General features: G+C 43.0%; 1 protein-coding gene across 1 annotated transcript; it reads right to left on the bottom strand.

Moving 5' to 3' along the window:
• Nucleotides 1-423: 423 nt before the first annotated feature.
• On the bottom strand, nucleotides 424-8,556 carry LOC112224408 (casein kinase I). The gene is made up of 11 exons (XM_042306117.1): nucleotides 8,276-8,556; nucleotides 6,537-6,637; nucleotides 5,897-6,007; nucleotides 5,538-5,686; nucleotides 5,100-5,328; nucleotides 4,321-4,491; nucleotides 3,703-3,851; nucleotides 3,245-3,452; nucleotides 2,536-2,675; nucleotides 2,271-2,334; nucleotides 424-2,065 (listed from the first exon to the last, which is right to left on the bottom strand). Exons 2-10 carry the CDS (start codon nucleotides 6,610-6,612, stop codon nucleotides 2,302-2,304), a joined length of 1,266 nt encoding a protein of 421 aa, XP_042162051.1. The 5' UTR covers nucleotides 6,613-6,637; nucleotides 8,276-8,556; the 3' UTR covers nucleotides 424-2,065; nucleotides 2,271-2,301.
• Nucleotides 8,557-11,165: the final 2,609 nt, after the last annotated feature.

The following is an 11,165-nucleotide window of genomic DNA, read 5'->3' as shown; positions in this document are numbered from 1 at the left end:
TCTAACAGCGAAGGTAAGAATTGAAAATGTATCTAAGAACTATCAAAATGACTTCTAAAATAAATTATCCACACACACAGACAATATTATAAGTTGTGCATATCTTTATTGACTCATAAAATATAGCCCCCCTCCCATGAATCAAAACGGTATGAACTAGCGCAGGCCTATTCCGTAAACTTTATCCACATCTGTCGTTTTTTGTTGCATTATTGCACGTAATTTACATCGTTGTATGTAATCTATGTATTTATGCACTATATGTGGTGATGCTGTGCTGTTGAGTTTGAGATGCAACAAGACAACTTTATGGAAAGGGACACAATACAATTATTACTATTAATTATTATTATTATACACAATATTGTTGTAATCAAATCTAAGCATGGTAAAGAAATGTACAAGATATCAGTGCACCCACACAACCATATATTCCATCTTTATTGTTATCTGCCTGCTCAGGTGTAGGCCTACCTTACATTTGACTCCCTTTGCACCTAACCAAGCCCTCCTGCAGGTCAATAAATCTCTGTTACTACATTGACATCTTCAAACAAACAACCTAGCACATTTTTGCTTTACACAAAAACATATTTAAAGAGATAAAAAAATATATTTTTTTAAGTTATTGAGCATATAACTTTGAAATCCATCCTCTTCATTTCTCCCATGCTCCTCCTCGCATCGCCAGGACAATACGGCTTGTTTTCTTATTATCATAACAACCAAGAACGCAGGTATTGTTTAACATTATTCTCCCTTTTGCGAAGCCTGGCATGAGAGGTTAGTGTCTTGCCTTGACTTACCAGTTGACAAAAACTCTAGAACAAAAACAATCAATTGATTAAATAACTAATTTCCTCCACATAATGATAAGAAGTAACGGTCCTTTATTATATGGTCCACCATCATTTGAAGGGGCATTTTTAGCTCTTTGTTGTTGACAAATGTAATACAATACTGTGTTCACATACACCGCAGAGGGGAGTGGAACCTCAATGGAAATGTGTCAATAATCTTAACAGTAAGTGTTGTAGAACCAAAATTTCCTCATTTAACGCTAGGTTAAAATCTACTCATAATTATTCTTATCCTGGAATTCCTAAACCGTGAAGATGTAAAGAGAAAATGGGTGACAGTCCATCTCTCTAAGTCTCCTACCATCCCCCTTCCTCCTTTAACTCTTGGTCGGTCCTTGGCTTGCTAAAACCAAAAGTACGAAAAACAAACAGTAAGACAATAAGACATTGACATACACTGACTATATGCAAACCCACTTCTCTAAGCAATTCTGATGCAAACACTTCCACTTCTCTAAGCAACTCTGACGCAAAAACTTTCACATTCATTCACATTCATCTTTTCCCATTCCTGAACAACGTTTTACCACATCTCTTCCTATCTCTCTTTCTTTCATTTGCACACAATTCCTCTCAACTGAGATCGTCTTGCCTACTAGTGAATAAATCCTTTTTACTTGACCACAGGAAACCTCTGATTTTGTTCTTGTTGTTGTTGATTATAAACATACACCATTAGCAGTAAATGCAGCTGTCATAAATTGGACAATCATGTGAGACAAACGGTTTCGACGGTGTTTTTTAAGCTACACATGAGCCCACACAACCACCTCAGCGGTGAAAACATCTAGAACAATCAGAGCTTGTCCGTTTTGCACTGACATGTGCATGTTTTTATGCGCATTGAGCTTCTGAGAGACGTGTATGGTCCCACTGATCATATAGCCGGCGTAATGAGAGTGAACCAGGACAGTAGTACCGAAGTCTCATTCACCAGCCGAGGCAAAGATCTTACAAGCCCGGGAAGCAAGCCTAGACCATGAGAGTGTCTTTAAGTTGTCAATCTTTCATCTTTTCACAATTTCTTCCAGTTAACTACAGTCATAGTGGACAGGAGTTCACTTCTCACACTTTCTTTCAATCCTTTGTTCCTTTCCTTTTTTTCTTCCATCTTTCATCCCTCTTCAGTGTTGTTGACCCACTCCTTTCTTTTTTATCCAACAATTTCAAAAGTACTTGAGTAGGTATTTGATACAATGCCATGGCTGCAAAAAATATTAATATATTTACTTCACTTTTTACACACATTTGCAAAAAATGTCATTCAAGAAAGCATAAACATACTTAGGGCCAAATTCGAACTTGAGATCTGTGCATGCAACTCACTAGCATGAGTAATTCATGCAATGATGTTACAGGTTAGGGTTGTTCCATAGTTCACATAGTGTTGTCCCTCTGACGTGTCCTTACCTGCCAGTCCAGAGGGCCAGAGAGGAGCAGCTCACTTCCCCAGGTGTTCAAATGGCACACTGACCTGGTGGAGAGGAGAGGGGGTTAACAGAAAGCATAGGCTTAGTATAAGGTGCTGTGCATTCAACAAACATATTATACATTCACATACACAGGCAGACAAACTTCAATCCCTTTCAGAAGAGGAAGAGTGGGGGAGCAGTGGGGCTAACGATAGCAGAAAGAGATAGCAAACTAGAGAGAGATACAATGGTAGGTAAATGACCTGTGATGTGGCGATGCGTGACTGGCCCATCTGTGCAGTGAGGTCAGAGGAGGAGATGTTGGCGGGGGCGCCACGGTGGAGCCTCATGGCCACCTTTCTCTCTCGCTCCGCACGGGACACGGCCTGTGGGGACCGGTTTCCTACACACACACACATTATTGGTCAAATGGAATCTAGTGCTGGGCTGGAACAAATGCCTGCACGCCTTGGACTTTCCTCAAAGTTTCCTCAGCCAAGTCCAAACACAACAGATTCTTTAAGAGACTAAGAGGGCTACAAACTGGAGTCATGAATTGAGCAAGTGGTTTAGTTTACACACCCACCCTCGTGTTTATGCAGTAATATCTTGTCGACCTAATGAAGTAAGTAAGTAATGAAGTAAGTAAAAACCTAAATAGTTGGTGCATAGATCTGAAATAGTCAGTAGTAGAAAAAGAGAAGGTCCGGACTCTTAGATTTGTTTTAGTCCAAATGGAATAAACATTTTGTTTGATATTTCACTTTCATTCTAAGAATGCAGACCTTTTCAACTACTGTTTGCCTCATGACTCACCTGACTGTGCGACTCCTCTGGAAGCAGGGTTACTGTCTGCCTCATGACTCACCTGACTGTGCAACTCCTCTGGAAGCAGGGTTACTGTCTGCCTCATGACTCACCTGACTGTGCAACTCCTCTGGAAGCAGGGTTACTGTCTGCCTCATGACTCACCTGACTGTGCGACTCCTCTGGAAGCAGGGTTAGAGGCTGCTGCATTGGGGCCATTTCTGATCCTGTCTACACCTCCCGGGGGGTTGCCGCCCGGGGGTAGGGCACGAGGCACCCTAGGTCCCCCGCCGATCCTCTCATCACCCTCTTTTCCCTCTCTCCTCTCCCTCTCCCTCTCCCTCTCCCCATCCTCGGCTGTCCTGCTGGCCCCCTGAAGCAGAAATATGTATGTTCAGGTTAGGAAGGTGCCAGGGATTCAAAATAAACTCATAGGGAACCACGTTTCTATAATCAACTATGTAAACGTCATATATTATACATTTATAATACACATGTAATCCACTAATGTATAATTGCATTTAAAATGAAAATGTAATGATAAATAAGGTCAACAAATAGATATATTGTTAATAAATTATTAATAGTGTAATAATAATGGTTAATAGGGATGCAGTACTCACAAACTTGAGCATGTTCCAGTCAAAGACATAGTCGTAGGAGAAGCCTTGTCTGTGGAATAGGTTTCTGAACAGCTGTCTCAGGTATGAGTAGTCCGGCTTGTCATCGAACCGCAGAGAGCGACAGAAGTTCAGGTAGGTGGAGAACTCAGCTGTGGATAGAGTGGGCGACAGAAAGACTCAGCTATGGATAGAGTGGGTGACAGAGAGACTCAGCTGTGGATAGAGTGGGTGACAGAAAGACTCAGCTGTGGATAGAGTGGGCGACAGAAAGACGCAGCTATGGATAGAGTGGGTGACAGAGAGACTCAGCTGTGGATAGGGTGGGTGACAGAAAGACTCAGCTGTGGATAGAGTGGGTGACAGAGAGACTCAGCTGTGGATAGAGTGGGTGACAGAAAGACTCAGCTGTGGATAGAGTGGGTGACAGAGAGCCTCAGCTGTGGATAGAGTGGGTGACAGAGGGTAACCAAAGTGTCACCAAAGACTTGGGTCAAATGCACATTAATTTAGCTTGGTGTTGAAAGACTACTTGAAGTGTGTTTCTAACAACACTAACACAAACACACTCATGGTTAGTGTTGTAAACCCAGGATAAAGAAACAGACTTTAGCTACTTACATGGGTATCCCTTGCAGAGCACCTCAATAGGGGTGGACATCTTCTTCTCACTGATGCGTTCGTACTTCTGCCTCTTGGTGGCGGCCTTGAGGCCCTGCCAGGGCAGAGAGCCCAGGTTGAAGTACATCAGGACGTAACCAAGAGACTCCAGGTCATCACGACGAGACTGCTCTGTAGAGAGAGGGAGGGGGAGAAGCGTGGGGGGTTGTGGGGGGAGAGAGGAGACATGGAGAGAGGAGACACTATACTGATCTTATTTAGACACACAAAAAAACAATAACATGTATACCTTTAGAGGAGAAAGAGGAGAAAAGAGGAGCATAGAGTAAAGGAAATGAGAGAAGAGGAGTATAGAGTAAAGGAAAGGAGAGAAGAGGAGCATAGAGTAAAGGAAAGGAGAGAAGAGGAGCATAGAGTAAAGGAAATGAGAGAAGAGGAGCATAGAGTAAAGGAAATGAGAGAAGAGGAGTATAGAGTAAAGGAAATGAGAGAAGAGGAGCATAGAGTAAAGGAAATGAGAGAAGAGGAGCATAGAGTAAAGGAAATGAGAGAAGAGGAGCATAGAGTAAAGGAAAGGAGAGACAGGGGAGTGAGGGAGGGAGGAAGAGAGAGGAGATGGAGAAGGGTCAATACTCCTACTGCAGTAGTTCTGTGAATCAACCCCTGATCAATACCGACGCAATCACGTAAAATCTATAGACTCTCTCACTACACACACAGCCGATGAAGGGTCAAACAAACGTGAACACACACGGTTAATATTACAATTAGTACTGTACCTATCCCCAGGTGTGTGTTGATGGATGCATAGCGTGCCGTGCCGGTCAGGTTCTTGTTCTCGCGGTAGGGGATGTGCTGGTGTGTGCGGGCGTCGCGGTACTTCTTGGCCAGGCCAAAGTCAATGATGTACACCAGGTTGCCCTTCTTGCCCAGGCCCATCAGGAAGTTGTCAGGCTTCACATCTCTGTGGATGAAGTTCTTAGAGTGGATGTACTCAATACGGCTGATCTGGAGAGGAGAAAGGGAGTGGAGGAAGAGGGGGAAAGGAGAGAGGGAATGGTTGACTATCATTATCAGTTCCAGTTCTTGGTTAAAGCCAATAACGTTATATATAATCAAGGGGTATTCTTTGAAAATGCCAGCACAATAAAGCATATAGAGAAGCATATGATATGATAAAAAGAGGTTTTGGAGGAGGAGGAGGAGGCGTGCTGTACCATCTGGTCAGCCAGCAGCAGGACAGTCTTGAGGCTGAACTTGCGGGAGCAGAAGTTGAACAGATCCTCCAGACTGGGGCCTAGCAGCTCCATCACCATCACGTTGTAGTCTCCCTCTGCTCCACACCACTTTATGGATGGGATGCCCACTATAGGGAAGGGAAGGGAGAGTGTGATTTATAAGCTAGTGTCACTTACTGTGGTTCGAACCCAGGTCCAGAGTAAGCCTTCTAAGTTAAAGCCTAGGCATTAGCTTGGAAAACTCATGCAAAACTTCAGGTTTCAGGTTAGGGTTTCCCAACATAGTCGCCCACTACCCCCACCCCTGACCATACCCTCTTGTCCTACTCCTCTCTCACCTCCTCCCTGCATCATCTTGTAGAACTTGCTCTCGATGTGGAGTTGTGGGTGTTTGGTCTTCACACATTCCAGCTTAATGGCCACCTCCTCACCCGTGGCGATGTTAATGCCTGACAGGGACACAGGAAGGGACACATACCATGACCACCTTTTTGATGATGCAATCACCATGGTCTACTCTGACACAGTCTTTTCTTTTTTATGGCCAGCTTTGATGTGTTCAATGGTGAAATGTGTTCAGACAGAATTTAAAAGGATACTTTGGGATTTTGGCAATGAAACCCTTTATCTATCTCTAACTTCTAGTATGAAAGAAGTTATAGGTAGTTTCGCAGCTGAATGCTAACAAGCGTTAGCGCAATGACTGGAAGTCTATGGTATCTACTAACATGCTAGCAGTTACCATTAGACTTCCAGTCTTTGTGCTAACACTAGTTAGCAACTTCCTTCAAACTGCACGCAGATACATAAAAATTGTATCCACAAGTTCATCTGACTGTGAAGAAGTAAATAAAAGTAGACAAAATCCTGAAGTATCCCTTTAAAGTTAGTATGGAAGGCAGTCTACTCTGGAATATGTTTATTTAGAGGTTTGTGAGAATAAGTAGAGTTAGAGCTACATTAAAACAAAGGTCTTACCCAGGTAAATGTCTCCAAAAGAGCCGCTCCCTATCTTCCTGCCGAGGCGGTACTTGTTCCCCACTCTCAGTTCCATGGTTCCTGCTGTCCTTCCCAACTCACTGAGGGAGCAAACATACGGGAGGACATACATTTACATTTTAGTCATTCTTATCCAGAGTGACTTACAGGAGCAATTAGGGTTAAGTGCCTTGCTCAAGGGCACATCAACTAATGTATCACCTAGTTGGCTCAGGGATGCGAACCAGCGACCTTTCGGTTACTGGCCTAACACTCTTAACTGCTAGGCTACCTGCTGCCCCCTGTCCTCAATCAAACTGTAGATCGATATAGCTGAAGGATGTTGTGACGCAACCCAGTTCCATCTCAATCTCATGGGGATCCAACTCAAATAAGATGTTACAAAAGGGAGAATTGGTTACAAAATAAGAAACGGGACAAGAGAAGACTAAATGAAGACCAAGTCATGGATGGAGAAAGAAGAAAACATTATTTAAGCCAAAATAATTGGAATGGGAGTGGAAAATAGTGTGGTTAAAATGTTGATTTAAAAAAAAAAAAGTTTTTTAATTTCTTATAAGAAAGTTGGATGATTTAACTATGGATCTGAAAAAGCTGTGTACTATGCCTCTCTGAGAGGGCATGTGCAGGGGAAAACTCAGTGTGAATCTGACTTAATAAATCCAGCACTTTGAACCAGCTGGCATCTCATACACTCCATCTCACTTCAAAGGAAACCAGCACATAAACAAATATTTAGAATAACCTCATCATTTCAGAGTCCCAAATTAAATTAAGTGAAACACATTTTCTTCCAGCATGCAGCCTGCATGCTTTTCCCATCACAATACAGGAAGAGGTTTACTTTGGAAAATGGCTGTGATGGTGTTGAAATACATACATAGAAAAGACAGACTTATTATAAAGATGGTAAATATTTTTAATTTGCATTTATATTCATGCTCTGTAAGGGCAGTGCACTCAGGATGCCCTGCTGGTGTCTTGTCTGTAAAGGTTGGGAGCAGAGCAAAATAGAATGTGTAACAGACGAACACTAAACAGATTATTAAAAATGAACTAATAAAGTTATAATATATTATATAATTATATTCTATTAAAAAATACATATTCTACAGTCGTACATAATGGTGGTGGATGAGATGGGATAAATCCCAACAGCGATAGAACATTTTGAAGCAAGGTAATGATAGATGACAGGAACTACATGCAATCTTACCATGATAATTTTACACTGTAAACCCGTCTCAGTTAAGGTCAAACTCTTGTTAATGAATGCATATACGAAACAGCTCACGTTTGTGTTAGGTAAGTAGCCTACCCTATAAGCCTATTACAAAATTGAGCCCTATTCTTGTAGCAAGGTTGTTGCGCTGCTCCATAGCAAGATGCCAGGGGCCACGTCATTTGCTGCAGATCTAAAATAGTAAATCATCCAGTCGACAGAGCTGGGAAGCTAGATTAAACCTATCCAAAAATCTAATCAATATAATTAGGCCTATATTAGACACATTCGAATTCACGTTCAGTGTTTATTGTCAATATTTGCACAAAGCCGCACCCTTGGCTTGGGAAAACCTTCTCGGTCGAGAAAAACCCTACGTCCCTACCTTCGGATTCTCACTCTCTTGTTTGGGTCCCTGTACAAACCCCAAACAGACAAACACAATTCCCCCTTATTTGCCAATGGACCCGTGCCTTTCCTCCCCTCCGTTGCTCACCGTTTTTGATCAAGCTCTTCAGGGACTGCTGCCTTCCTTCCACCGAGGTGCTGATCAGGACGTTGTCATTCAAACAGCACCATGGACAGCGAAAAACGGCCGATGCGCTTGACGAACCATTCCTCACCGCCCTGCTGACCCTGATGTAAAAGCGTCCCGCGGTATACTCTGGTCTAGTCTGCACTGCGAATGACAGATATTTAGGTGTAAACTCAGAAATCCAGCTATTCCTCTATCTCTCGTCTCAGTTACACCATTGACAATATCAATGATGTCATTCAGCACAGACCATAAGAAAATGCCCGGATTACCTTAAAGACACCGCGCGCCTCATGCAGCTGTTGTTCCACTGTTGTGAATGTCGTGAGTTGGAGCACTTTCCAAGGCTGCTATACTCAGTCTACTGAAAGTGTTGCTGTTTGTTGAGTCTAAAAAGACTGTAGGATCAGTCCCACTGTTGTCTAATTCTAATTAACGCATTTGTAACTTTACCTTTTAAAATGATTTGATGTAGTTTGATGTATTGGTTTTGTGAGGGCTGCAAGATGTTTACCAGGTTTATTTGCCAATAAGTAGTATGCTTAATAGTAGCCTATGCTTTAATTGAGTTTAACCTGTTGGCTCTCTTCAAAAGTAAAATATCATATTCCTGCTCAAATTCAGCAATAAAATGTTATTCTTTTCTTGGTAAAGATTTTTCATGGCCTTTTTTCTAAAATAGTGAATTATTTCATTTTTCTTTAATTTTAATTTCTAAATCAGATTTAACCTTTGCTGAGTACACCTCTGACACCTCTGCTGTTACTACAGTAGGTGCCAGCATAGGCCTCTCTAACCCAAGTCCTCATTTCTCGTTTTTTGAAATGTAACTCTTGCAGGATTGTTTGTTTGTTGTTGTTTCCATCGGCCCTGTGAGTTGTGCTGGCTGGAATTCTGTGTAGTACCAGCGTTAGCCTACTTTGATACTATACTAAAGCTAAAGAGGGTTGGAATAATGGAGAGGACAGTGTTTTGCTGTCACAGGTGCATGATCTTTTAAATCAACAAAAATATGTCTAAAAGCAATTGTTACAGAAACAGGAAAATAGCTTCAAGAGCTTTGTTCAAATACTGGTGGACTCAACTAACAAAAGAATGGACGATCTGAGCAGAGGTCCAAGACGTTAAGAACAGTTTGCAGAGAGGTGGATGTCCTGAAAGAGAGACTTGCAGCAAGATCACAACAAACGGTAAGTCCACGCAAGATGATGTCAGCACTGTCTGTGAATCATTATAGAGTATCACCAAAGGCATTACAGTAAGGGTTAGAAACGCTGTGGTACCACAGTATGAGTCATAATACCCATAAAACCTAGCCAAACACGGAAATGGTTGCAATCATTTTTCTAGCATTCATTTTTTTCCATAGGGGATTTTAGCAACACTTAAAATAAGGTCTGTGTTTCATGTAGGCTTACCCTGGCATGATGTATTTGCCTGTATTTACCTCCCAAAAATGAAATGCTAAATAGCTGCTAATATGGCTATCATACAGAACTACAAATGCCTGTCACAAGCTTCACGTCACACACCAGGGCCATGATGATCTGGACAACACCATAGTACCCTCCAAGCTCATCATTAAGCGTGAGGCCCTGGGTCTGAACACCGCCCTGTGCAACTGGGTCCTGGACTTCCTGACGGGCTGTCCCCAGGTGGTGAAGGTAGGAAACATCACCTCCACTCCGCTGATCCTCAACATACAAGGGTGTGTGCTCAGTCCCTTCCTGTACTCCCTGTTCACCCATGACTGCGTGGCCAAGCACGTCTCCAACTGAATCATCAAGTTTGCAGACAACACAACAGTAGTAGGCTTGATTACTAACGATGACGAGACAGCCTACATGGAGGAGGTGAGGGCTCTGGGAGTGTGGTACCTCTCACTCAATGTCAACAAAACAAAAGAGATTATCGTGGACTTCAGGAAACAGCAGATGGTGCACCCCTCTATCCACATCGACAGGACAGCAGTGGAGAAGGTGGAAGCTTTAAGTTCCTCAGCGTACACATCACTGACAAACTGAAATGGACCACCCACACAGACAGTGTGGAGAAGAAGGTACAACAGAGCCTCTTCAACCTCTGGAGGCTAAAGAAATTTGGCTTGTCACCTAAAACCCTCACAAACTATTACAGATGCACAATTGAAAGCATCCTGTCGGGCTGCATCTCCGCCTGGTACGGCAACTGCACCGCCCGCAACCGCAAGGCTCTCCAGAGGGTGGTGCGGTCTGCACAACGCATTACCGGGGGCAAGCTACCCACCCTCCAGGACATCTACAGCACCCGATGTCAGAGGAAGGCCAAAAAGATCATCAAGGACATCAACCACCCAAACCACTGCCTGTTCACCCCGCTATCATCCAGAAGGACGAGGTCAGTACAGGTGCATCAAAGCTGGGACGAGAGCCTGAGAAACAGCTTCTATCTCAAGGCCACCAGCCTCCTAAACAGCCATCACTAGCACATTAGAGGCGGATGCCTATAGGCATAGACTAGAAATCACTGACCACTTTAAGGAATAGAACACTAGTCACTTTAATAATGTTACATATCTGGCATTACTCATCTCATATGTATATACTGTATTCTATACTATTCTATGGTATTTTAGTCACTTAATGTTTATGTCACAACTTCTGCCGAAGTTGGTCCCTCTCCTTGTTCGGGCGACGTTCGGCGGTCAACGTCACCGACCTTCTAGCCATCGCCAATCCACTTTTCATTTTCCATCAGTCTTCCAAGCCTTTGTAGACAAGATTTTCAGGGACCTGCACGAGCAGGGTGTAGTGGTGTATATTGATGATATCCTGATATACTCCGCTACACGCGCCGAGCATGTGTCCCTGGT

The sequence above is a fragment of the Oncorhynchus tshawytscha genome, linkage group LG25 (assembly GCF_018296145.1).
Source record: "Oncorhynchus tshawytscha isolate Ot180627B linkage group LG25, Otsh_v2.0, whole genome shotgun sequence".
Taxonomy (NCBI): Eukaryota; Metazoa; Chordata; class Actinopteri; order Salmoniformes; family Salmonidae; genus Oncorhynchus; species Oncorhynchus tshawytscha.
Note: the sequence above shows the minus strand (reverse complement) of the source record. Positions and strands in the feature narration are given on the sequence as shown.

What these genes read in the sequence shown, in the direction of transcription:
- LOC112224408 (XM_042306117.1), bottom strand. Translation starts at nt 6,612, where the DNA reads ATGGAACTGAGAGTGGGGAACAAGTACCGCCTCGGCAGGAAGATAGGG. An exon ending in ACTGGAACATGCTCAAGTTT is followed by an intron (nt 3,453 to 3,702) that starts GTGAGTACTGCA and finishes TTTCTGCTTCAG; the next exon opens with GGGGCCAGCAGGACAGCCGA. An exon ending in CAGAGGAGTCGCACAGTCAG is followed by an intron (nt 2,676 to 3,244) that starts GTGAGTCATGAG and finishes GTGTGTGTGTAG; the next exon opens with GAAACCGGTCCCCACAGGCC.